General features: G+C 45.3%; 1 protein-coding gene and 1 pseudogene across 1 annotated transcript; one reads left to right on the plus strand and one right to left on the minus strand.

Moving 5' to 3' along the window:
- On the plus strand, window positions 1–27,878 carry AREL1 (apoptosis resistant E3 ubiquitin protein ligase 1). Its single transcript, XM_068963730.1, has 19 exons — window positions 1–127; window positions 4,029–4,089; window positions 4,951–5,177; window positions 6,110–6,347; window positions 12,476–12,645; window positions 12,812–12,992; window positions 13,199–13,446; window positions 14,938–15,015; window positions 16,078–16,219; window positions 16,352–16,473; window positions 17,458–17,533; window positions 18,065–18,174; window positions 18,759–18,938; window positions 19,112–19,237; window positions 20,919–21,048; window positions 21,137–21,195; window positions 24,099–24,188; window positions 25,039–25,214; window positions 25,325–27,878. Exons 2-19 carry the CDS (start codon window positions 4,074–4,076, stop codon window positions 25,425–25,427), a joined length of 2,472 nt encoding a protein of 823 aa, XP_068819831.1. The 5' UTR covers window positions 1–127; window positions 4,029–4,073; the 3' UTR covers window positions 25,428–27,878.
- Window positions 10,592–11,597, minus strand: LOC138073455 (transcriptional adapter 2-beta pseudogene; annotated as a pseudogene).

The following is a 27,878-nucleotide window of genomic DNA, read 5'->3' on the forward strand; positions in this document are numbered from 1 at the left end:
TCTGTTGACCTTGCAGCTGTTTTTTCACGTGGAAGTTGGAAGACAAGGTGAAAGTGGCCGAAAGGTACCTGCTTTGGTGAATAGACGTGCTCCCCTCGGTTCTTAGAACATGGGCCCTCGTTTAAAGGTAAGGTGATAGACTAGTTAAGGTTCACTTATTGTTAGGATGGACAGTATGGACTCAGTGACCAGTTTCTGAGTTCTCTCAGCAAGGGCTAGCTAGCACTGATGTGCACAGTTGCAGTCAGAATTGACTTTACTCCCAGCAGGGCATATTCAAGTATGAAGAAATCAATTCTCCATTTCTGGGAACTGACTTTTTCACACTGGATCTTCAATGTTAGGGCTAAAATTTATTTGATACTGTAATTATAAATCTTTGTACTAAAAAAAGGCAAAGAGTTTTAGAATATGTATGTCAGTCAACTTTCTAACATTCCCCTGAGACAAATAGCTTCAAGTATTTCCCCTTTCCCTCTTTTGTAGATAATGTGAGCCAAAGTGCTGTAGTATTAAGCAGCTTGCCCGGGATCTTTTAGTAAGCAAGCGGCATTTCTGCATTAGATAATCGGTACTGCATTCCATTTTCCTTTGTAATGCTTTATTTTTATTTCAAAAGATTAAAAAGGAGGCCATAAACATTTATCTTTCTAATTTTAGCCTCGGTAAGATTGGGTAATGTTTTTCATACTTTCTTTTACCTGTTTTCTTAAATCTGTTCTCTCCCCAAATACTTCATTATCTGTATGACTCCACTCTTTTTTCATGATTCATGATTCACAGTTATATGAGGTTAAGAACATTGGGCTTCAGAGTTAGACATGGGCTTGAGTCACTTATCCTGCTGGGAGATGTTCAGCAAGTCAACTTTTCCAACCCTAGTTTTTTTTTTTTCAAGTCTGTAAAATGAGAATAATAATGCTCATTTTACCAAGTTGTATTGGTGACAATTATTTAGGCTAACTTATGAAACACTTAGTACACTGTTGGCCTGTGGTAATGACTCAATAAGGGGAGTTGCAAGTTACGGGTTTACTACTGTGAGGTGGGACGGAAGGAGAGATGGAGCAGAGAGCACACCACAGGTACAGTAAGGATAGAAACTGCCACAGAATTAGTGAATCTGGAATAAAAGTGATTTGAGGGGTCACCCTAAAAGGAAACCCTGTACCTAAAGGCATGGAGGCTTTGTGATAGCATCCAGAGGGAGAAGATGCAGAAGGCAAGTTTAGAAGGTGACCATGAGCGAAATTGAGAGCTGGGTAAAGTATTGTTGGGGTGTTTTTTGGAATGGTATTGTAGAGAAGTGGGATAGTTCATAAAGATCACATTAATGAGTAATGAATTGACAGAGCTAATTCCCTGGTCACAGGCGGCTTCATGGAGAAGAGAGTTTAGGAAAAAAAAAATGGTATGCTGAGTTTTAAATAATAGAGGAAATTGGAATAGAAAAGTAGAATTGATGTACTGGAAAAGGTGTAGGTGATCTAGATCAGTGGTGGTGATTTGGTTGAGCAATAAGTGAATGGGGAGAAGATGGACAAGGTCTTAACAAAGTCAAGTTTATTATTATCAGCCATGAGGACAGAGACTATGGCTGTTATATAATACCATTTCCCCAGTATCTGGCATATGAAGTAGGTACTCAATATTTGTTGGATGAATGATTTTAGTATGAATTTTTTTAAACTTTTGATTATAAAAATTTTCAAACATGAAGTTAGAACAGTATAAAGAATGCCAGTGTAGGCAGAGGATTTAAGTATGGTTAGGGAGGCTTAAGGAAGGCTTTCTTTTTGTAGTTCTGATGCGTTTCTCTCTGAATGAAGTGTGACCCTATAGAGGGATTCCCTCAGTTTCTTATTGGCTCTGAAGCAAAGAAGTAGTGATGCTGCTACTATTATTGATGATAGTTATAGTAATAGTTTTAAAACTGAGAACTCACTGGCCCCATTCTTGGTTGTTTACAAGTATTAACCCTTTTCATCCTCACAGTACCCCAAGAAGTACACACAGATATTAGCCTCATTTGAAAGCTAAGGAAACTGGCAAATTATAGAGAGATTAAATAAGTTGTGAGTGGCAGAGAATGGATTTGAACGCAGGTAGTCTAGCTTTAGTCTAGTTATGCCCTCATTTTCTGTATTTTTTTTTTTCTTTTGCTATACTTTTTAAGAGTCTTGAGAGTTGTGGAGAGTTATACTGAAGTCCTATTACACTAAAGGAGATGGTTCCGTAGGAATTACTAAACCTCAACTCTTTACAGCAGTGAGAACTCTGAAGCTTAGACAGGTCATACGATCGCAGCCTGGAACTGGTCTCTCGACTCTGACTTACTGCTTGTCAGCTGCCTCTCACAGAAGTGTTGTTGCAGTTGTCAGAGAGATAGCACATAGGAATCTCCCCAGCCCTCATGATGTGTGCCATAAATTTAGTGTTGCTTTTATTCCTCCAGGTAGTCAGAGACTTAAGACACAAGTCTGTAGCATCACCTACATACACTTCATTTTCTACTGAGTGCTGTAACTGTGCTGAGGACTAAGTGTTCACATCCAGGATCAGATTGAATGACATCCAACTGAGAGAGTGTCTGAGACAATTAAACTGCTGGTTTTGGTTCCACCAGTTCCCCTAGTACATCCTGTAAGGCGCAGACAGATGCTTTTAGAGAGATGATAACACCTTTTCAGCCTCAGAGATGAGATACTTGTTTGGGAAGGAGACTTGCTAGCTGTGATCTCAAATTTTGAGTTAGTGTATTGTCTCTGTAGACCCTTTGGGGAGCAGTGTAACCCATGTGTGTTGATACCGCTAATGTTCCATATGTGGATTTCTTTTCTGGTAGGACTTGAGATACCAGTCTCAATAGTGATTTCTAAGAAACTTGACATGGTCATTCCTCAGCTTACCTGCTCCCTATGGTTTCCATTGGATATATTGTTATCAAAGGATCTAATGGCCATTTTCAGCCACTCTTTCTCTTAAATTTTCCCAGCACAATTAGACATCAAAGCACAAACTGTTCAAAATAAAAGTGATTTGGTTCCTCTCAAATCTGAGCAAAGAAATTTTCATATGTCTTGTCTCTAAGTTATATATTAGTGGTGACGAAAGGTGCTGGCTTGAGATCACATTGATAACCTTAATATCTATTGACTTTAAAGAGTGACTTTAGTGCCCTGTGAACTGGAGAGCACACATAGCCTGCTAAGGTCAGAACTCAGGGATGAGATAGGAATGTCAGTGTGCATTGTACTTTTCCTTGGCAGTACCTTGGGTGGTTCAAATGAGTAATAAGATTGAAGTCTTACTCTGGAATAAGTCTACTAATAGTGAAAGTTTCCCCTCAGACTCTGGCCCCTGTTTGAATTGTTCTGACCTTGGCAGACGTCGCTTGGGATGAGAAGTCCAGTCCCCTTCTCTGGTTCCTCTCCTTGGCCTCTGCTGGGCTCATCTTTCACAAGGCCCATTAGTTTGTCTGATTGGTAACAGCAAAAAAAAAAAAAAAATCCCAGCTTCTCTTACATGCCCACTGCTTATTATTGAGATGACCCAGAGTTCATTTTAATTACATAATGCCAACATGATGATAATAATCCTTGCTTTCAAAAAAAAAAATCCACATTTTATATAACTATTTCTACTTAGATGAATTACTTCCAGAAGGCAAATGTAAGGGGAAAGTGACTCCATTATCCTCTTTGCTTGTGTTAATTAGCACTACTTTGCATGGGGGAGGGAAACTGTCTTGGGGCCCTGGATCCGGGAAGATGAAAGCCATGTTACTGCATTTCTTAATTAGAAGTGGCTGTTTGTGGTATTCCTAGGGTGGTCAGTAGATTGGAAATCTTTCTGGGCAATGATGCAGTCTGTTTCTCTGCAGTGTTGTAGGGCACCTGTCAAGCTAGAGAGAGAGCAGGGACAGGAAGGCCAGAGATGGTTGGCTCAAGCCATATGCTCTGCTTTGTCTCTTCCTGAGACGGCTGCAGGGAAGAATCAGGAAAAACTAAACAAGTTTTCTTTTGCAGCTGCAGCTGTGATCCTCGGCTGTCTGTTGGCACTGAAGGGACCTGATGTTTTACGTTATTGGTACGTCACGGAGAGAGCCCTCTCTCATTTTTTTGGTTAGGGTTGCTTATATCCTTTTCTGCCTCCCTCTTTGTCCTTGAAAAGAGACTCAGAAATATTTCCAGTCATGCCAGAATGTACCTTCACAGAGTTAGCAGCGGAATTCATTCATTTGAGAAATATTTATTGAGTAATTATAGCCGGTGCCAGACAGTGTTTCCTGTCGAGTCAAAGTCAAATAAGGCAAAAATCTGCCTCCATGAAGTTTGTAACACAAAGAGGGAAAAACGTTGAGTAGATGAATGGATGTACAGGAGTTTGAGGTAGCCCGGAAGAAGGAACCCCTAACTGTGGTAGGGACTGTTGGGGGGCTTTTGCCAAGTGGACAAGGAAGGGGGGGGCTTCCAACTGGAGAGAGCAGAACACACATTCTTTTTACTACTCTTGTCAGGGCCCAGCATAGGCAGGGAGCTTGGGGGTAGGCATTGTATATGGTCCCTGGTATAGAACAAGGGTTGGCAGACTTCTTCTGTGAATGGCCAAAGAGTAAATATTTTCAGCTTCCCAGGCCATACACTCTGTGTCACCACTGCTGAACTCTGTGGTTTTAGGGCAAAACCAGCCCTAGACAATAGTAAATGAGTGGGTGGGGCTGTGTTTCAGTAGAATTTTATTTGCAAAAACAGGCAGTGGGTGGAATTTGGCCCAAGGACCTTCATTTTTGACCCTGGTATGGAAGGAAGTTCCTGTCTTCACCCATAGAGGTGGTGACCCAGTAGAGTGGGTCTTTGGACTTCTCCCCTGACTGATGGCTGGCCTGTTCCATAAGGAGAAGCTGTGATGTGTAACTGGAAGGTGGTGTGTGTTTTCTCTTTCACATAGGTGGCATCACAGTGTCTGTGGTTGCATTCTTCTTCACAATTAAGTTCCTCTTTGAGCTTGCCGCACGTGTAGTCAGCTTCCTTCAGAATGAGGACCGCGAGCGCCGAGGGGACCGGACTATATATGACTACGTGCGGGGAAATTACCTGGATCCCCGGTCTTGCAAAGTCTCCTGGGATTGGAAGGACCCCTATGAGGTGGGCCACAGCATGGCCTTCCGAGTGCATGTAAGGGAATGTTTCTGTCTCTGTACGCACTGGGGTTTCTGAGTCAGTTGCCTTCCAGAGCCCAGTCTGGTCTGGTCTGGACTGTTAATATTTTCCCTTGTTTTTCAGTTCCCTCCACCTCACCCCCCTACCCTCCCCAGGAACTTGGGAACTGTTAACATCTAAAGAGTCAATTTTTCTGTCATTTGGCTTTAATAGGTGCTCAGCTTAGAAGAAGTACAAAGCTTAATGTTACATTTTCACAATGAGAAAAATGTTACTGAAGAGGGTAGATGTTGTAGATTAGGGGTTGGCAAACCATGGCCCAAGGGTTAAATCAAGCCCACTTCCTGTTTCTATAAATACAGGCTTATTGGAACACAGTCGCACCCATTCATCTTCCTGTACTGCCTGTAGACGCTGTCACATTTGAGACGTTAATCGCAGTTGAGTAACTATGTATGACCTGCTAACTAACAGTATTACTCTCTGGCCTTTTGCAGAAAGTTTACTGCCTCTGCAGTGACTTCTGCACTGCAGCCTTCATCTTGGCTTCATAGTCCGAAACCCCCAGCCTTGGCTAGAGCTTTTGTTCACTCAGTGCCAGTGATACCCACTGACTTCCCTTTATGTTTGAGCTAGCAGTGATAATTGTAAGAAAAAAGGGCCAGTAAGACAGGGGAGGCGGCCTCTGTGGTTCATTAAGTGTCAAGTTGAAGTGGATTCAATGGTATATTTCACCCCTTTCCTCTGAAATGGTCAAGAATTTGTCTGTGATTTAATGGTTTTCTTCAAAGCATAGAGAGAATTTGTTTCTCCTTGTGTGAGCAGGACTGTAGGATTAGGTGGGTGTGGGGATTTACCAGCCACCCCCTCCCACCCCACACTCTCTCAAGTTGCACAGCTGTTGTCCCTCTGCTCACCAATGGGTGTCCCTCTTCTCCCCACCACAGTTATTCTATAAGAATGGACAGCCCTTCCCTGCACACCGGCCTGTGGGACTAAGAGTCCACATCTCTCATGTTGAGCTGGCAGTGGAAATTCCAGTGACCCAGGAGGTCCTCCAGGAGCCCAGTTCCAATGTGGTCAAGGTGGCCTTTACTGTGCGCAAAGCTGGGCGGTATGAAATCTCAGTGAAGCTTGGTGGGTTAAACGTGGCCTATAGTCCCTACTACAAGATTTTTCAGCCTGGTAGGTTTCTTGTTTCTCCCTCCCTCCATTCCTTCCTTCCTTTTTCTTTTCCTTTTTTCTCCTTTGCTTTTTAAATAGTGCCTTTATTGAAATTTAATTCACATGCTTTATAATTCATTCATTTAAAATACACAATTTAATGGTTTAAAAATGTATTGCTGGGTGGTATTGCCTGGCGTGAGTATACCATACTTGATTTAATCTTTCACCAGTTAAAGAACATCTTGGTTGTTTTCCAGTTTGTGGCCATTATGAATAGTGGTTTTAGTCTGCGTGTCCCTAGTGGTTAACAGTGTCGAACATCTTTTCATGTGCTTATTTGCCATCTGTGTGTCCTTTTCGATGAAATGTCTTTTGTCCATTTTCTAATGGGAGTTTTTGTTTTTTACTATTGAGTTTTGAGAGCTCTTTAAGTCCTTTGTTACAGATGTGGTTTGCAAATATTTTCTCTCAGTCTTGTCTTTTCTTAGCTTTTCTTTTCATCTCTTTAATGGGGTCTCTCACAAAACAAGTTTTAATTTTGATGAAGTCAATTTATTAATTTTTCATTTTATGGATCATGTTTTGGTATCTGAGAACTCTTTGAGTAGTCCTAGGTTCTGAAGATATTCTCCTGTGTGGTTTTTTTTTGTAAAATCTTCCAGTTTTAGTATTTAAGATTGTAATTCATTTTTAGTTAACTTTTGTAATTTAGGTCAGTACTTTTCTTATAAATGTCCAGTTGCTCCAGCATCATTTATTGGAAAGGCTGTCTTTCCCCTATCACATTGGTTTTGCACCTTTGTCAGGGATCTGTTGGGCATGTTTGTGGTGACCTGTTTCTGAGTTCTCATTCTGTTCCTTTGGTCTGTCTATCCTCCCACCAATACCGGAGTCTTAATGATGTAGCCATGTAATAAGTCTTGAAATTGGGTAAACTGACTCTTTCCACTTTTCTGTTTTAGAATTGTTTTAGCTCTTCCAGAACTTTTGCCTTTCTATATAAATTTTATTTTATTTTTTTTTTAGTTCTCAACCTGTTTAATGTGTAAAGGGGAAAAAAGAGCAAGTAGGCAGAGTTTTGGTCTGAATACATTCTCAGAATGCTGGCCATCCAGAGCATCATTCTGAACAGCTGATTATCTTCTGTGACTCGAGAGTTTCAGTTATGAAAAGACCTAATTCCATGGGATTATGGTGACTCATTTATCATAAGAATTAAATACAGAAATTTAAAGGCTCCGAGCAAACAGCAGGGGTAGGACTAATGTGACAGTAATAGATGGAGTTGATGGGGCAAGAGGCAACCAATCATAAAATTACTTTTCCTTTGTACCAAAGGGTTCACACTTTTAACATAAATTATACATTCATTATGGTTTTTAAAAACAGTCAAGCCTAAATAAATTCTTCATACCATCGAGAAAAGATACACTGAAAACCTGCTTAAGTACAGAACTTTTCGTTTGACGGCTCTTGGCCGGGGCCACGCACATTTTACAGGGAGCTTTTGCTTCTCAAGCTTAGTGAAAGTCTGCCAATCATTTTGAATAAAAATAAGACTTAAATTTAAAACCTCACCAAACTAGGAATCTGATGTAGAAAATCGGTGACCCCGGAATGGCTAAAGCCGGTAGTTCTCAGACTTCAGCCTGCATCCCAGTGACCTTCGAGGCCCCGCCCCGCGTGTCCGAGGCCTGGGCGGGCCCAAGTCCCTGAAGGGCCAGCGGGTTCCCCCGGGGGGAGCTGCGCTGCTGCTTCAGGAACCCCGGCTCAGAACCCCTGGAAGGACGTAGCACTGTCTCCGCCTCTGCTCGGCACAGACCGTGTCCGCACTCTCCTCAGCTGTGGTTACCCTGTGGGTGACAGCCGGAGGCGGTGCTCTGGAGTGACACCACCGCCCGCTGCCTTATGGTCAGAAGAGAGAGGTCCTGGGCTTGCGGTCAGGTCACATGGAGTGTTGCTCTGCCAGCATGCCATGCGGTTTACGACTAAAGCCACAGACAATGTGAGCGTCAGGCACTCAGTCATGTCCGACTCTTTGCAACTCCGTGAACGGGTGGCCCGCCAAGGCTCCTCTGTCCGTGGGGGTTCTCCAAGGCAAGAATACTGGAATGGGTTGCCATTCCCTTCTTTAGGAGATCTTCCCGACCTAGGGATTGAACCCAGGTCTCCTGCATTGCAGCTGGGTTCTTTACCATCTCAGTCACCAGGGAAGCCCCCAATATACTTGACGTGTGTATTTAATGCTGGAAATTCACCCTACGGGACAGACAGAAGGCAGTGAAAGGAAAAAGCACCATAACTAAGCCGTCCTTCGAAATGATGAGGGTTTTTTTTTTCCTTTTCTCTCTCAAATACCTTCACTTTAATGTAACTTCAAGCCCAACATTCTGGGAGGTAAACAGTCTGGTAGTTACGAGGGATGAGGGATGAGAGGCAGGATGCACCCCAGGACAACAGGAGGAGCACTGGGGTCTGGCCACTCCACTGACTCTACAGCAGGGCCTTGACACAAGAGCCCCGGGCAGCTGGAAGACACACGACTCCTCAGGTTCCCACATGAAAGCACTGTGCCCGTCACAAAAGGGTGCCCCTGAGAGCCTCTCTGAACCGGGCTGGGCAGAGCCATGCCAGAGTCTGGTTCAAAACGGCGGCCCAGAGAAGCAGTGCCTGGGCCTCAAGGTCACAAGGATCCCTCTCACCTAGCCCAGCACCTGATACCACACAAGACAAGACACGTGGCCAGTCTCAGAGAAAGAGGGGCTTGCCCCTGGGGTGAGAACCCTGGAAGGAGCTGACCCCAAATCCAGAACTCTCAACACTCAGGAACTTCATTTAAAATGAGTTCTTCCAAGTAAAACGCTCGGCCAAATTCTAAGCCCTGCAAGAAGCAGCCCCGGGGGGGAGGCTCCACGTTCTGCCAGTCTGCAGTCTGCCAGTCTGCCTGTCTGCCTCGCATCCCCCCTCCCTGCCCTAGGAGCTGCAGTGAGCTCCCGGTGCCCGGACTGGGTGGGCTATGGGCTCCAAGTGCCACTGCCAGCCGTCGTGGGGAAGTTCAATTTGGCCAAACTGTTCACCAGATTCCTCCCTGCAAGTCCCTATGGATACCTGTCCCGCCCTTCCCCAGCCTCTTCTGCCCAGCCCAGCACCCTCCGCCTAAAGTGCCACCTGCCTGACACTGAGGGCAGCTGTGGCAGAGCTCAGGTCATGAAGGTAAGCCAGCAGCCGGCAGGGAAGGGCTCCTCTGTGCCCATCTCACAGTCCTGTACCACTGGGAAGAAACGAAAAGGAGATTTCCCAATCTCATCATCATATGTTCCCAACTGAACACTTAAAGGCAAATCATCATCTTAAAGTACTACATTTAGGGATTCAGTTACAATATATATGTGTTTTGTCTTCCCCTTGATCCAACTGTTGCTATTGGTTCTTCAGTTCAGTTCAGTTGCTCAGTTGTGTCCAACTCTTTGCCACCCCATGAATTTGCAGCACGCCAGGCCTCCCTGTCCATCACCAACTCGTGGAGTTCACTCAAACTCATGTCCATCGAGTCGGTGATGCCATCCAGCCATCTCAGCCTGTCATCCCCTTCTCCTGCCGCCAATCCGTCCCAGTATCAGAGTCTTTTCCAATGAGTCAACTCTTCGCATAAGGTGGCCAGAGTATTGGAGTTTCACCTTTACCATCATTCCTTCCAAAGAACACCCAGGACTGATCTCCTTCAGAATGGACTGGTTGGATCTGCTTGCAGTCCAAGGGACTCTCAAGAGTCTTCTCCAACACCATAGTTCAACAGCATCAATTCTTCGGCGCTCAGCTTTCTTCACAGTCCAACTCTCACATCCATACATGACCACTGGAAAAACCATAGCCTTGACTAGACGGACCTTTGTTGGCAAAGTAATGTCTCTGCTTTTGAATATGCTATCGAGGTTGGTCATAACTTTCCTTCCAAGGAGTAAGTGTCTTTTAATTTCATAGCTGCAATCACCATCTACAGTGATTTTGGAGCACCAAAAAATAAAGTCTGACACTGTTTCCACTGTTTATCCATTTTTTAATAGGACCTTAAAAAGAATTGATACCCTAAAAAAAGAACTGGATTTGTTTAAAAAAGTGCAACAATGTGGGGGTGGGGGGGCCGGAAAAGTGTGTCCTCTCCTCCTCTCGCCCACCCCATTTCGTTTTGGCTCAGAAAGCTTTTTTTTTTCCTCTTCGCTGTCCATCCGTCTGTCTGTGTTCCGTGTTCCGGGTGGCGGGCTTCAGGAGGCATCCCTGGGTATCCACCCGCTCTCAGTGAGGAAGTTCAGGATCCTCTTCTTGAGGACTTTGTCCAGGTAGCTGGGCAGGCGGCTCTTGTAGGGAATGCCCTGGCGCTTCTGCAGGTGGTCCTTGATGATGATGGCCTTCACGGTCATGTAGTGTGTGGGGCTCAGGTTCAGCATGCTGCACAGCACCTTCTTGTGGTCCAATAGGAGCTCGAAGCCTGGCAGGTGCTCGATGGCCATGAACTCGCCGTTCCAGCCGTCCTCCTTGCCGCGCTTGGCGCCTCCTTCCGCCGCCGCCTCGTGTTTCTCGCGCTTGTGCCAGGCCACGTGGTACTTGGCCGACCCCTCTATCTTAGTGATGCCGTTGCGCCGGTAGTGCTATGGCTCGCGGATCTTGTCATGCAGCATCTTCTCCTTGTGCATGTTCTCTAACAGGTCTTTGAACTCCTTGGACGACATGAACTGGTAGAGCGGCCGCAGCTCCTTCTCCTCCTTGGTGACCTTGCGCCGCGACACCCGCTCCTTCTCCTAGTCCTTGCCCGGGAAGGCGGCACCAGGTTGTAGTCGTGCGCAGTGTTTTTGCGCCGCTTCCGCTTGCGGAGCTTGCGCAAGTACATGTCTGTGTGCGCACATTTCAGCTCGATCTCCATGGTGTCCTCTTCTTAGTTGACCGAGAGCCCGCTGATGAGCCTCTCGGCGTCCTGGTTGTACTCGATCTCTTAGTTGTCCCGAGGCAGCATGTAGCCCAGCTGCTGCTTCTCGGCCACCGAGATGTCTAGGGGTGGCAAGGGGGTGATGAGGCTGAGAGAGAGGGGCCCCCACTGGGGCAGGTGTGGTCGGTCACCTGGTTGGGGATGCAAGCCTTCCCCAGGTTTCCGTGGATGTATATGCTTACTTAATGCTCCATCACTTTCTGGGGGTTCCAGGAAGCACCGACCTGAGCTGCCATGTCCTTCTTGGCCAGGCGGTACACGCAGTACTTCTTGCCGAGCTCCACCATCTTCTGCCGCCCAGTGCTCCAGCAAAACCGCCGCAGCCACCCCCCTATATAAATTTTAGAATAATACTGTCTAAATTTATCAAAAAAATCTTTCTGAGATTTTGATAAAAACTGTTTTAAACCTCATGTGAAGGGTTGACTCATTGGAAAAGACTGTGATGCTGGGAGGGATTGGGGGCAGGAGGAGAAGGGGACGACAGAGGATGAGATGGCTGGATGGCATCACCGACTCGATGGACATGAGTTTGGATGAACTCTGGGAGTTGGTGATGGACAGGGAGGCCTGGCTACTGCAATTCATGGGGTCGCAAAGAGTCGGACACGACTGAGCAAGTGAACTGAACTGTGTTAAACCTAGAAACAAAGAACGGTGTTGAACCTCATATCATTTGGGGAGAATTGGCATCTTTACTATGTTGAGTCTCTGAATTCATAAACGTGGTATGCCTCTGAACTTATTTCTTTAATCAGCATTTTGTAGTTTTAAATATACAAGTTTTCCACGGGTTTTGTTAGATTTGCCCCTAAATATTTCGAATTTGTCTTACAGTTATTCACTTATTTTTAAGGCCAGTTTCACTTGTAGGTTCCCAGTGGGATTCTAGGCACTATATCTGTAACTCTCACTTCTGTTTCCTCCAATTTATTCTGTCATTGTGGTTGGTGCTTGCAGTGGTTAGGAATTTGTAAAAATGAGTTCCCAAAAGTTCATTTGAGTTAATCTCTCTGTTTTCTTTCTTTTCTCTCTGGCTCATAATGGTATTGTTTATCCCTAGGAATTGGGCGGGCACCCAGCTTTCTAGGACTCACTGACTGAGTAGATCTCTGTGTCCTGAAAATCACCTCTCTGACGTTACCTTCCCTTGTCTTTATTCCAGGAATGGTGGTTCCTTCCAAGACCAAAATTGTGTGCCATTTTTCTACCCTGGTGTTGACCTGTGGGCAGCCGCACACTCTTCAAATAGTGCCCCGAGATGAGTATGACAACCCTACCAACAATTCCACGTCCTTGAGAGATGAGCACAACTACAGCCTGTCCATTCATGAGGTGAGCAGGCTCCCATCTAGGTCACTTAAGTCAGTCTCCTTCTCCCTGACCATGGTGCCAGCCTTCTGAGACTTAGATTAGCTCAAGGTAGGAAAGGTCTTTGTAAATTTCTGTGCAAGCAGGAAAATTATGTGTGGTTGGTGATGGCTTCGCTTTCCTCCTGTAGCTTGGTCCTCCGGAAGAGGAGAGTACCGGTGTCTCATTTGAGAAGTCAGTGACGTCCAACCGGCAGACCTGCCAGGTATTCCTGCGGCTCACCCTGCATTCTCGAGGCTGCTTCCATGCCTGCATCTCATACCAAAACCAGCCAATCAACAATGGTGAATTTGACATCATTGTCCTAAGTGGTGAGTTGAGAGGAGAGCTGTGAATTAGTCCTCTTCCCAAGCCACTTGTCCTTTGCGCATCCACAGTCATCTGACCAATGCCCCCACCCCAGATATTTGGTATTTGGACCAAAACTTGGTTTAGAGACCTGTGGACTGAAGATCTGGTGATGGGCAGTTTCTTCTCCTGTCTTGCACTTTATACCTTATTCCTTGTTGTACTTCAGAGAACGAGAGGAATATCGTTGAACGCAACGTGTCCACCTCAGGAGTGAGCATTTACTTTGAAGCTTATCTGTATAATGCTGCCAACTGCACCAGCACGCCGTGGCACCTCCCACCCATGCACATGAGCTCTGCCCAGCGCCGGCCCTCCACAGCTCTGGAGGAAGAAGATGAAGACTCACCCTCTGAGTGTCACACCCCTGAGAAGGTGAAGAAACCCAAGAAGGTGTACTGCTACGTGTCACCCAAGGTTGGCACTCCCACTCTTGTCCCCTGCCTGAGCCTGCTCATATTTGGTAACAAAACCCACCCAACAATGGTCTGAGGATCAGGGTGCGATCATCACCTTGTAGGGGTTCAGGGATACTAAGAGATGGCTTCCCATTGAGCAAAAGACTGTACCACCTCTTCTGCTGCCTCTTTCTGGTTTGGACTGGATTACACCTCTGTCCAGAGAGTCTGTGCCTTGGTACTTTCAAGCATCTGGGGCATTCTGTTGTTTGATCGCTACTGGGAAGATTTTTCAAGGGATGGCTCTAGAGTTTTAAAGAAAGCTACTTTTAATCATTAATAATTTCTCACTAGTGTAAAATTACTGTTGGCCGTTTGTGCCATTTGGGAACAATTTGATCTTTCATGCTCTGATTTGTGAAATCACAAGAGATGTCATCATTGGGGCACAGGGCTAGAATAGAGAAATTTTGGCAGAGACAAGGGAGGTGAACTTCCCAAGGCCCCTGAGCTGAGAGACGCTTTGTGTTGGGGAGTTTCTTTTTTAGTGTTTGTATTTTGCTTATTTATACAGACCTCAGAAAAACGAGACTCGAACCATCCCATTACATTCCTTTAATCTCATAGCAAAAACTGAGTTCTAATTCTGTTCTACTTCAGAACACTTCACTGTGTACCATTCATCATTTAAACATCCAGCCTTCATTTGTCCTGGAGAATGGCGATGAGGGAAATGGTAAGGTAGAGATGAAGTGAGATTGGCTATGAATTGATTATTATTGAAGCTGGTGATAATTCAGTGTGCTGTTTTCTTTCGTATGTGTTCGAAATGTTCTTCAATGAAGACTTTTTTTTAAAAATCAAGAAAAAAACCTGACTTACTGTTTGTTCAGAAAACAGAGGGGTCTTTTCAGATTAAAAAGTTACTGCATTGTCTTTTCTTTTCTTTTTTTTTTTTTTGTAAATGGCAAGAGACTTCTTTTTATTCTTACATACAGGGTTTTGTGAACTCTTCTGTATGCGACTCCTCCCAGCCCCCCACACCATCATCCCCAGCACATCCTTAGTGGCATTCTGATAGGGATAAAGCAGTGGGCAGGGGCCACTGGTGTTCCCCACTGATTTGGAAGAAGTCTCTCTGAGAAGTATCTGGCTAAGCAGGAGGAGAGTCTGATTGTTTGTAGTGAAATGAAATGTTGATTGTGAAATGTTCTCTACTTGTAAAGTGAAAACCTGATCTCAGATATTTGGAAATGGTAGTAAGACCTGAGTATTAAGGTTATGAGACATCTTTGTGAAATTGCAGTGTGACAACAGCACGTTAAATTTGCCTGTTTTAAGGTAGAATTGATGTTTTCTATTTGATTTTAGTCCTGACTAAATTATCCTCCTTGTTTAGAGAGGAAAAGGGCTATCATGGAAAATACAGATGGGGACAGGTATTTGAAATACAATACCCAAACAGAACCTCTTAATCATTCATTTCATTTTTTGTATGTTGGTCCTCCAGCAATTCTCAGTGAAGGAATTCTACCTGAAAATCATTCCCTGGCGCCTTTACACCTTCCGGGTATGCCCTGGAACCAAAGTAAGTTGAACCTTACATCTGGTTCATGTAGAACAGGCTTCAGCCTCCAACGTCTCAACCTTTTATTTTTTTCCCAGAAGGGTTTTTGGTGTTTCTGGAAATTCTCATTGTGCACACAGGATTCATTGCCAAATAAAGAAGCAGATGCTACCTCCTCGTGAAGGCTATAGTTACAGGAAGACACATGCTTACAGAAACAGTAGTTAGTAGAAGTCAAAATACTTCAACAATTCTCTCTTCCCCCTAAGACTAAGCTAATGGAGAGGGTATTAGAGCTCTGACCTGAACTTGGCTTCCTAATGTGCCCAAATTAACTGTTTCAGCACCAGTAGTCTCATCTATTAAAAAAAAAAAAAAAAAATTTTTTTTTTAACTTTTCTGAGCTTTTGAAATCTACTGGCAAATCATTTTCCTCCAGCCAGTTTGCCCAACCTATTCAGGTATTCATTTGCTGTTTTACATATCCTTACAGCTTTCACACTTCTTATATTTTATGTTTGAAAGTCTGTAGTATTACCTGTGACCCTTACTGACCTTACCTGTGACCCTCACAGGTGGTCTCTATGACTCAGTTTAACATAAAATCTGAATCATAGAGCATGCTCAGTCACTCAGTCATGTCTGATTCTTTGTGACTCCATGAACTCTAGCCTATCAGGTTCCTCTGTCCATGAACTTTTCCAGGCAAGAATACTGGAGTGGATTGCCATTTCCGTCTCCAGGGGATCATCCCAGGCCAGGGATTGAGCCCACGTCTTTTGTGTCTCTTGCATTGGTGGGCGGGTTCTTTACCACTGACACAGTGGTAGAGGACAGAGCCTCAAAATGGTTCTGAGGATGAAACCCAGGCCTCATACATGCAATGCATGCGCTCTACCACTGAGTTGCACCCCCCACCTGAAGTGAAAAGCAAGGAAATGTACTCCTGGTAGTTACTTACTTGGAGAAACTAGGCTTAACTTGTTTTTTGTTGGTTGGTGCAGAAGGGTAGGGATGTGAAGGGTTTTTGGTGGATTTGAGGGCTTCATAGAGTAACTCTTTCTTTTTTTTCCCTTTTGTTAGTTTTCATACCTTGGCCCTGACCCTGTCCATAAGCTGCTCACCCTTGTGGTAGATGACGGCATTCAGCCTCCTGTGGAGCTCAGCTGTAAGGAGAGGAACATCTTAGCAGCCACGTTTATCCGCTCGCTCCATAAGAACATAGGTGAGGTTGGACAGGGAATCTGATGGGGAAGGCAGCGACCCCAGATACCCTGAGTGCCTGAGGGTGTAGGGGTGGCCTGCACAGGGGACTTGTAAAGAGGCTGTAAGCATGATGGATCCTACTGCTCCTCAGGGGGCTCCGAGACCTTTCAGGACAAGGTGAACTTTTTCCATCGAGAGCTTCGGCAGGTACATATGAAAAGACCACATTCTAAAGTCACCCTGAAGGTCAGCAGACATGCCTTGTTGGAATCGGTGAGTAAAGTTTCTTTCATATTAGCAGTTGAACAGTTATCAAAATTTTCCAGCTAGAAACCTCTGTGCTATTTAGTTATATCCTACAGGTTATTGTTTTTATGAAACATACATCTGTGTCTTCTTTAAACATGTTAAGCGCTGTTCTTTGTGTTTGGCTATACTGAATTTGGGGCAGATTTGTTGGAGGTATGTTAATTGAGGGGAGAGACTAGTTGACACATTGGCTGTAAAATCTGTTCTTGACTAGTTCCTGAACAATCTCATGGACTTCCTATGGAAGGCAGGTATTAAGTTGTTGTTATAGAAGAAAGTTCCTGTTATTCAATCCCAGGATTAAGAAGAGCTCTTACGAGATTAAAAGGAAATGATTTTTGTTGTCACTCTGGTCTGATGGAAAAGGAACACCTGATGTGTTTCTGTCTCCACTACACAGACACTGGCATAGTTCTCACATTCCTTGACAATGAGAAGGCTTTGGTCCCTGTCCAGAAAGTGTTTGTGATGTTTGGCTCTGGCAGGTGTGACTGGAAACCCCTTTTCTCAGGCACTTTCTCCTTGTGGCATGGCTCCCTGTCTGAACCTAGCCTTGTGGATTAAGATGTCTAGTGGGTAGACTGTACTTGACTGAAAACCAAGACTCCTTGGTTCTCTTGCTGACAGCTTATTGATTTGAACCATTTTTATTTCTTTTAAGAGTTTTCTCATCAATAAAATGAGGACTGTTAAAAAATAAAGTTTCAACTTTCCAGCCAGGCAATGGTATAAATATGAATTTGACTTTTTTTATCTTAAATTTCTTCTGGAGATATGTGCATTTTAAATTTAAGGTGGTATTATTAAAGCTTATTTTTGAGTAATATATTGCCTTCAAAAACTTGTGACTATTAAATGGACAGGGGTAATGTTCTCGTGTTTTTGTCTTTAACACCCAGAGGTGCTGGCCAGTGTTCTGACAATTTCTTTTCTTTTACTGCTTTTCAGTCTCTGAAAGCCACTCGGAATTTTTCCATCTCAGATTGGAGCAAGAACTTTGAAGTGGTTTTTCAGGATGAAGAAGGTCAGTTTTGAAACTACCCACTCATCTTTTTTAACTCTCCTTCCCACTCCTCCCTATCTCCTTATAGTACATCCACAGAAACTGAAAACAACCCTCCTACACATGCTTGCCACCCCTGCTCCAGCCCTGGGAAAAAGAAGTCATGAGTCAAGTCCAAAAGGGTGGTGTTTACTGGCTAGATGGCTTGGTTGAGCTTGTAGAGCACAGACGGACAAGGATTTGGAGGGTGAGCTCTTATGAGTTTGAAGCAGAAGGGCAGAGTAACCTTTGTAGTACCAGGAGAAGCAGCAGTTCCTGGGATCTCTTCCCATGCTAGAGTGTATCAGCTTAGTGATCAGAATACCTTTAATCCTATAGAATGAGGTGGGATTAAAAAAAAAAATGTCCACAGTTAAGGTGGGTTGGAATATGGGACACCAAGGTGGTGGAATGGAGGGAAGAGGGATCAGAGTATAAAATGATGATTAAATGAACAAAAATGATAAAAGGTGATGAGCCAGCATTACTTTTTATTTTTATTATACTTTCCAGCTCTGGACTGGGGAGGGCCTCGTCGGGAATGGTTTGAGTTAATCTGCAAAGCACTATTTGACACCACCAATCAACTCTTCACCCGATTCAGTGACACCAACCAAGCATTAGTGAGTCTGTGACTTCCCCGGGGGTGGGAGCAAAATGTGGATTGTGTTATGATGGAGAGACTAGTAAGAATTTGAACTAATCAGATTACCTCCCTCCTTGTTGCCTTCCTTATTTCATCTCTTAAGAGAAAATGCAGACAGATGAATAAAAGCATTGTAGTGCAGTGGCTGTTCTACTCCTTAGTATTTTAATAATTAAGCCACTTTTTTCAGAACATCCGTGAAGCAATTGAACTCTGTACAAGGTATTTGACTAGGGGAGTAGGGAAGTAGACTCTGGCTGAAAGAGGTTCTGGTTTAGGGAAGAGGCATTATATCATCCACTGATTGACTTCTGTTTGTAGCCAGGGACCACAAAATCAATAGAAGATTCTTCAGTTTATTGTAAGTCGATCTTTGTCCTTTATCCTCCAGTCACTTTGAATTACTCAGTGGTGGCTACCAAACAATGCCATTTGGATGGGCTCCTTGATCCTAACACTGAAATTCTTGCTCCTTTGGAGTAGAGTTGTGGAGGGAGAATCTTTCCAGAACTAGGCTTGAAGAAAAACGACCCAGGACCTTTCAATCTCTCTCTTTGACAGGTGCACCCTAACCCTAATCGCCCCACTCATCTGCGCCTAAAGATGTATGAGTTTGCAGGGCGCCTGGTGGGCAAGTGTCTCTATGAGTCCTCTCTAGGAGGAGCCTACAAGCAGTTGGTCCGAGCTCGCTTCACCCGTTCTTTCTTGGCCCAAATCATAGGACTGCGTATGCATTACAAGGTAAGGTCTTGGGTGTGTGTTTTCTGCTAAATCCCCTGGCCATTAACTCTGGAATCTCTCCACCCTCTGTTTATTATTCTTGAGGTTTGAAGGAGTAAGTGGTTCCAAGCAGTTATAAATTTTATTTCTGGGTGAGAGTGGTCATGCTGTGTTGTGTCTTTCTGTCTCCTCAGTACTTTGAAACAGATGACCCAGAATTCTACAAATCTAAAGTTTGTTTCATCCTCAACAATGACATGAGTGAGATGGAGCTGGTCTTTGCAGAAGAGAAATATAATAAATCAGGTCAATTGGATAAGGTGAGACAGAGAACTGAAGCCTGTGGGTCCCATTTCTCAGCCTCCTCTGTATCAGGGCTGTCTAGTAGAGCTTTCGCAATGATGGAAGTGTTCTCTGTTTGTACTTTTGAACGCCCAAAATGTGTCTGGTATGACCAAATACCTGAATTTCTAAATTAACTACCTATGACCAGTGAGCTGTGTTGGACAGCGTAGCTTTGGGGCAGTGTATCCCACATTGAATGGCCTTGGCCTGTTTAAATGGAGCCAGAGACACATATACCATCCTTCCCCCTAGTCCCTCCTTTCCAGTAGAAAAAGAATGAAGTGATAGTGAAGTGTCACTGCACAGGCAGTTTTGGAAGGGATGACAGTGTCTGTCTCAACATTAGGGGCAGGGAGGTAGTTGACTCCCATTTTAACACTGTGCCCGTTTATTTTTAAGGTTTTTATTAGAAAACGGCCAAAAGTATTTCTGATGCACACGTGATTTTGTTTGCATTCTGGGGTTAAATAATATCAAATGATCATGACAAACCTGAAGTTGCAGTTGTAAATAATTGAAAGCAAAATAGCAATGACTTAAAGTTTGTGATCACTGATAGCACTGAACTGATAATCAGATACCCTTGTGAGCCCTGTGAGGGTCTTAGCTGCTGGCCTTCACACTTGTATGGGTGGAGCCCGTTTTCTTGACCCAGCACTGCAAGGCATCTCAAGACAATAGAAGACTGAATTAGGGTCTGGGGCCTAGGGGAGTACTGATTTTAATTGGATTTGATATGAATATTAAATCTTAGTCATTTACTACTTAGGCTAATAGTTAGAAGTGCTTACACATGTAAAATAAAAATAACCAGAACTGTGCCCAATAATAGAAAAAGTCTAACATGTTTAGATCAATTGAGAATCTTTGCTCTGGACCAGAGTTCTGTCCCTCCTATGCCATGGTCAGGACCTTAAAATCTGATCTTGTAACTAAATGGAGGCCTTCATTCACCTGTGAAGACAATCTTGCTCGTTGTGCATAGGTTTTCAAGGGTGGCTTTAAACTGTGTTTCAGGGCTTCCTCAAAGCTCCCTTAGGAGTTGCTTATTGGAGGAGGGTGCCAGTTCTGTTTGAAAATCATACAGTTCAGCCTTTTCTTCACAGATAGAAAAACTAGGAGTCCAAATAGCTAAGTGACTGAAACCCCATAGCAAGTTAGTCTCCAAGTATCAAGCCATGGCTTTTTCTATTGCCTCATGTTAGAAATAGAAGAATGTAGGGGAACATCTGTGCATGTCTTGGAATTTCTGAGATTATGCTTCTTTACTGTTTATCTGGCTTTATAGAGTCTCATTTGTCTCAGGGGTTTAAGAGAAGAGTCAGTAATGGTTTAATTTTGGATCAGAGGAATGTTAAAATGTTGCTAACAAGGAAACATACATATCTTCCTGTTGCATAGCCACTATTTGACCAGGTCGGAGAAGACTCCCTGAGACACCCGCTTCAGAAACAGTAGTGAGTAGAATACAGCAATAGTGGTAGGAACCCTGAAGTTTAGTTCCTGAGTAAAACCGAGTGTGTTGAGAACCTAAATGCAGAGCAGGAACGTGTGACCGTGGTGCAGTTCAATAACGTGCTGCTTGTGGGACATGCGGGTGGCTGTCGTCTTTTAAAATCCCATCCACACGCTTTTACTGTCTTTTGCTTCTTTCAGGTTGTAGAACTTATGACAGGTGGAGCTCAAACCCCCGTCACCAACGCAAATAAAATCTTCTATTTAAATTTGCTGGCCCAGTATCGACTGGCCAGCCAAGTGAAAGAGGAGGTGGAACATTTCCTAAAAGGTGGGATTCTGTTGACTCTTGGCTTTGAGGTGTAAATACCTGTATCACATGGTGTGGATATAGCTTTAACTTGGATATTTTGTTTCAGGCCTGAATGAATTAGTCCCTGAAAACCTCTTGGCTATTTTTGATGAGAATGAGCTTGAGGTAAGTGCTCACAATTGGAACTCCCTGTCCCTGGCTTGCTATTTTGTTATGCCCACAGGAACCAGCTTCCTGCACCTTCTGTTATGAGATGCGGTAGGAAAGCCCTGTGAGAGTTATTTTCACTTTTGTTACTCTTCCATGCATGGACCCTTTCTCCAGCTTTTAAAAACGAATGTGGAATAACTATTGATGAATAGTAATAATGACTGTTTACTCATCAAATATTATTGATACTGGTTGAGTAGTAAAGAATGTTGGTATCTTGTACAGTCTTTTTAAATCCTATGACCTTTTAAGTTGATTTATGGCTTTAGAAGCATTTATTTGTTCAGAGACTATTTATATCAAGTACCTCGTATATGGCCTGTGCTTTTGAGGAACTGAGGGGTCATGGAGCCACATTCTAGTGAAGACAGTCCAAAGGATGTGAGGCCTGTCATAGCTTTGGTGGCAACACTACGGAGTTAATATATTCTTCCCTTAGATCCTGTGACAACTGGAATGCACTGTAAGATGGTAAATACCTTGCTATAATGAGCAGACTTGAAGTTCCATGAACTTTGAGTATAGGCAAAAAGTAAAACCAGTTTGTTTTTACCTGCTGCTCACACGTGATACATATAATGCAAGTTATTAGCTTTAACGCCCCATCAGTTCAATTCAGTTCAGTTCATTCGCTCAGTCGTGTCCGACTCTTTGAGACCCCATGAATCGCAGCACGCCAGGCCTCCCTGTCCACCACCAACTCCTGGAGTTCACTCAGACTCACGTCCATCAAGTCCATCCTCTGTTGTCCCCTTCTCCTGCCCCCAATCCCTCCCAGCATCAGAGTCTTTTCCAATGAGTCAACTCTTCGCATGAGATGGCCAAAGTACTGGAGTTTCAGCTTTAGCATCATTCCTTCCAAAGAAATCCCAGGGCTGATCTCCTTCACAATGGACTGGTTGGATCTCCTTGCAATCCAAGGGACTCTCAAGAGTCTTCTCCAACACCACAGTTCAAAAGCATCAATTCTTTGGCTCTCAGCCTTCTTCACAGTCCAACTCTCACATCCATACATGACCGCAGGAAAAACCATAGCCTTGACTAGACGCACCTTTGTTGGCAAAGTAATGTCTCTGCTTTTGAATATGCTATCTAGGTTGGTCATAACTTTCCTTCCAAGGAGTAAGCGTCTTTTATTTATTTTTCATTTTTTGAGTAAGCGTCTTTTAATTTCATGGCTGCAGTCACCATCTGCAGTGATTTTGGAGCCCCCAAAAATAAAGTCTGACACTGTTTCCACTGTTTCCCCATCTATTTCCCATGAAGTGATGGGACCAGATGCCATGATCTTTGTTTTCTGAATGTTGAGCTTTAAGGCAACCTTTTCACTCTCCACTTTCACTTTCATCAAGAGGCTTTTTAGTTCCTCGTCACTTTCTGCCCTAAGGGTGGTGTCATCTGCATATCTGAGGTTATTGATATTTCTCCTGGCAATCTTGATTCCAGCTTGTGCTTCTTCCAGCCCAGCGTTTCTTATGATGTACTCTGCATAGAAGTTAAATAAGCAGGGTGACAATATACAGCCTTGAAATACTCCTTTTCCTATTTGGAACCAGTCCCATAGCCTTTATTAAAGTTTCTGTAAACTGTTTGCTGCAGTGAGGAAATTCTTTAAAAATGGGGAGACAGGGGACTTCCTTGGTGGTCTAGTGGTTACAACTCTGTGCTCCCAAGGCAGGCGGCATGGATTTGATCCCTGGTTGGGGATCTAAGATCCCACATGCCATGAGGTATGCCCCCTCCCCCTCCCCCCAAAAAAACGAAACAGGAGTTTCAGGGAGTCTTGCACCTTATTAACTTATTAACTGAACTGGCTTTGAGAACAAGAATCAACGTCTTACATAATTTTCAGCAGATTTTGTACCTTTAGGTATAAAATCCAAATAACGCAGTCCCGAAGTTTCCGGCAGACCTGTCACCTAGTGCCAGCATTTTCCGGGCTGAGAAACAGCCACTGGTGGATTTTATCCTGAAGCAAAACATTTGTTAACAGTTGGTAACGTGCGTAGGAGGAAGGCGAAGCCTTTCAGGATTGCTCCCCGTCCTGCTGTTAGTTACTCGTTAGCAAGTTCTTTTTGAAGGAACCAAGCTTCTCAGGCTTCATTTGGGCTTCTCTTGTCTTTTGATTAGGACTGCCTTTACAGCTATTGGATGAGTACTCATAGTCTGCTAAGTAACTTGCTGGATCCTGAACCAAATTAGGACATCAACAAGATGTTTAGGGCTCTGATGTCATTAATGTTCTCATTTTTTGGCATTCTTTTTCATTTATCTGATCAAGTAGAGGTGGAGCTGAAGGCACAGTAGTAAAAGTTCAGTCCATAAAAGAAAGGGTGGATTTGGGGGAAAGGAAAGGCCACCTAACAAATTCGTAAATGGGGCTGGGGTCTTCATCAAAGGGGAAGGGCCTGCTTTCCCCCCTGGTATTCCCAGGCCACATCCAGAGCAGTCAGTAAACACTTGGTTCCCTTTTTGTCCTTTGTTTCATCAAAATAATATATGTAGCAGCAGTTCTTAATGAGGGGTGCCTATCAGAAACACCTGGGAAACTTTTTCAAAGTACAAAAGCTTGTAACCTGTCCCTAGAGATTCTGATTCACTAGGTCTGGGGTAAGGCCACAGGCATCTATCTATCTCTCTCTATGTATTAAAGCTCTGTGAGTTTTACTGCACTGGTTAGGAACCATTGACCTATTATAATTGATTTTCCTAAAGTAGTATTCTTGGATTAGGACCTCACCATACATCTTTTTATTGATGTTTCTGTATTCCACACTTTGCATGTTAACATATTTTGACCTTATGATGGGACTTCACCTCTCTGACTGTCTCAGTAAACACCTGACTGTCTTCTCCAGCTGCTGATGTGTGGGACTGGGGACATCAGTGTGTCTGACTTCAAGGCCCATGCAGTGGTCATTGGTGGCTCATGGCATTTCAGAGAAAAGGTAAGTGAGCCAAAATTCTTTCAGTTGAGTTTGTACCATATTATACAGAAAAAGTTTCAGAGGGAAAAAGCTGAGAAGCAGACATGTCAACTGGCAAAAGCAATACATTGTGGGGAAAGGCAGATGGTCATCCAGACAGATGGGAACCCTCGTCCTTAAGGGCTATTCATGCTGCGTCCACTGGAGAAGGAAATGGCAACCCACTCCAGTGTTCTTGCCTGGAGAATCCCAGGGACGGCGGAGCCTGGTGGGCTGCCGTCTATGGGGTTGCACAGAGTCGGACACGACTGAAGCGACTTAGCAGCAGCAGTGTGTACTTAAATATATATTTATTTTTATATACAAATAGATATATAAGCGGAGAAGGCAATGGCAACCCACTCTAGTACTCTTGTCTGGAAAATCCCATGGACAGAGGAGCCTGGTAGGTTGCAATCCATGGAGTCGCTAAGAGTCGGACACGACTGAGTGACTTCACTTTCACTTTCATGCATTGGAGAAGGAAATGGCAACCCACTCCAGTGTTCTTGCCTGGAGAATCCCAGGGACAGGGGAGCCTGGTGGGCTGCCGTCTGTGGGGTCACACAGAGTCGGACACAACTGAAGCGACTTAGGATGCTGTGTCCACAGAGGCAATGATGTTGAAAAGCCGGAGAGAGAGAACCAAGCAGTCAGGGACTGCCCTCCTGGCTGTGTCCGCATCACTCCCTTTTAGAGAGGTTGTTGATTCTAGCTGCGTGCAAGTTACCGGGGCCCCCTCCTCCCACTTCAGAGCATCCCGTTCCTTCCCCCAGGGGTCAGATCCACAGTGACACCTGGGTGTGACCCCAGCCTCGTGCTCTCCCCACAGGTCATGAGGTGGTTTTGGACTGTGGTTTCCAGTCTGACGCAGGAAGAGTTGGCTCGGCTACTGCAGTTCACCACAGGCTCCTCTCAGCTGCCACCTGGAGGCTTTGCTGCCCTCTGTCCCTCCTTCCAGATTATCGCGGCCCCGACCCACAGCACGCTCCCAACTGCACACACGTGGTGGGTATCCGATGGCCCGGCGCAGGCTGTCACAGAGGGTTATCTTTGCAGCCCTCGCTGGCATGGTCTGCTCGTATGAGTTAATCACTTCCCTCCCTTCGGCCTTGCAGTTTCAACCAGCTGTGCCTCCCTACGTATGACTCCTACGAAGAGGTGCACAGGATGCTGCAGCTGGCCATCAGCGAGGGCTGCGAGGGCTTCGGCATGTTCTGACCGCTCTCCCTGCCATCTGCTCGGCTCCTGTGGCTTCCCGGAACCTCCAGGCGGCGCACGCCACAGACACGACTGCTGACCCTGACACAGAACCATCAGCCAGAAGCTGCCGCGTGCCGCCCCCCAGCGTGTGGAGGAGTCGGTCACCCCCCAGCCTAGTCCTTCCCTCGCCCCCTCCCTTCCCGCCTTCCCCCCCACGGCCCCCTTTGGCAGCCCCCTACCCTGAGCAGCTCGCTCGGTCACAGAGGAGGGTGGGGGCCTGCTGCACTTGCCCTCGGTTGTTAGAGGAGCTCAGTGGTGGGAGCTGCCCCAGCCGCTGAGGGGAGGCGACACGGAGGCTCGGCCTTTCTGGGAGCGCTGGGGTCCTCGCCTTTCCCAACCACCTCTGCCGACGCTCTGCAGGGGTTCCCTCCGTGTCCCCTTGACCTGGGGTCTGTGAGTCCTTCTCGGGGACAGGTGCCTGCGTCTGCTAGCCAGGAGGGGCACACACCCGAGGTGGCCTGCAGCAACAGACAGCCTTGAGTTTTGTCTGTCTGCACAACGGCTGGTGCAGGCACAGGGCTAGCTCGCATGGTTACTGATAGCACCAATGGGTCCTTTTTTCCTGTGGCGTCAGAACTGGAAAAGGAGCTTTTCTGTGCAAGCATTTCTGGAAATGATCGTATCATTCATAAAGAAGAACTCCCTAGTAAGCTGTTTTTTTTTTTTTTTTTTTGAGTATAATAAACCTGTGAGACAGACCTAAGAATGTGAAAGCTTAGCCGGGCTGTGGCCTCCAGTGCTGAAGGCGATTCTCCTTTAGTGTTGTGGGGCATTTCTTGGCATGTGACTGGCTTGAAGACTACTGATGCTTGTCCTGAGTTTGTTCTTTACACTGAGATGTGGCTGGCCCTGGCTCCTTACCTCCAACTTGTGCTGTCTGCTAAGAGCTGGGCATTCTTTAGGTTTCCGCTGAAGATAATTTTGGAGCAAGAAATTAGGACAGTTTGATAGCATGCCACTGATTCCTGGTTCTCTCTGCCTGGTGTTCCCTGGCAGCACTAAGGAAAGGGAGAAGGGATCAGTAATTGCTTCTCAGAGGTCCTTAGGGTCAGGACACAAGGGACACACATCGAGGAGCTGTGTCAGACGAGAAACGCCTTGCTGTCCCAGTGACTTCCTGTCACTCCCTCAGTTACCAGCAAGGGCACCTCAGGAGGGAGGAAGACAAGTAGGTTCACTGTGGCGTGACTGAAGAGAGCCTACAGCTGTTTCTTGGAAGATGGCGACAACCTTTTCCATTAACGATTTGAATGAAGACATTTTCGAGACTCAGAATCTCGATTTCCGAAGTTTCTGTTTCTAAGAAGGCTTTGCTGCAAGCGACCATTCCCAATGGGGCTTTCGACTCTGAGAATATTAACAAGCCATCTTTATTGCCAAAACCAGCAAGTAGAAAGAGTCCAGAGATGAGGCAAAACTTGAGGCCATGCCTTGGCCTGCTTGAAGCACGTCTGAGCCCTCCTGTTCCCAGGGATCATGAGGACCAAGCCTTCCTGAGCTGCTACAGTTCCTGCCTGACCTCACTCCTTCACAGTTGTCATTTGTTCTTGGCATGGGTGCTGACCTCATTCACCCTTGGGGTCCAGGGTCCAGCATTGGGGCCCTCTGTACCCCAGGGTCCTCCACGCCACATGGTCACTGCTCTCCTCAGGGACCAGGACAAGGTGCTGCCCCGTGGGATACGTACAGGCAAGTGTCATCATCCCCCTGGGAAGCACAGTGCTGCCCTTTGGGCCCAGAGAGGGATTCCAGCTGGGGGCACGTGGGCTGGCTCTGCTGTCTTTGGCCGTTGTTCCTCTTCTAAATCCTGTGTCCCCCGTCCCCTCCCCCCCCCCGCCCCCCGCCCCTTCAGATACTGATGCTGGAGTGTGAGTTGATTTTCTTGGCTCCATCTGTCCTTTCTCAGCTCTAGTCATAGCACTTTTCAGGGCATCCTGGGTACCATGGCACCGCAGCTGCAGCCTGCGGTGGTCCTTAGCCCCAGGGTCTTTGTTTCACAAAACCCTTTGGTACTGTTGTGGTTTTGTATTCTTCCAGTGCTCTCTCTCTCTGTCTCCTAACTATTCAAAAGTATCTTTGCTCTTTTGCCCTTTCCTTTGACCTTCTGTTCTAATCCTGCTTTGGAGTTAGCCGGTGTGGGGAGAGGTACACCGTGTCGGAGAGAAGAAAGAGTGCCTGTTACTGGAAGTGTTTCCTATTCACGTTTCTTATTTTGCTCAGTTCTTTTATTTATGCCCTTGTGGCCCAGATACTTGGGCGGCCAGCTAACCTCCTGGCTAATGAAGGAGACCAGGCACCAAGTGAACACCAAGGAAAGTGTCGGCGTGTTTCTAGAACTCCAGCAGAGACCAAGCCCTGCTGCAAATGTCAGGCCAGACCAAAGGGCCACACAGTTGCGCAGTAGTGTAA

This window comes from Capricornis sumatraensis, chromosome 2, assembly GCF_032405125.1.
Source record: "Capricornis sumatraensis isolate serow.1 chromosome 2, serow.2, whole genome shotgun sequence".
Lineage (NCBI taxonomy): Eukaryota > Metazoa > Chordata > Mammalia > Artiodactyla > Bovidae > Capricornis > Capricornis sumatraensis.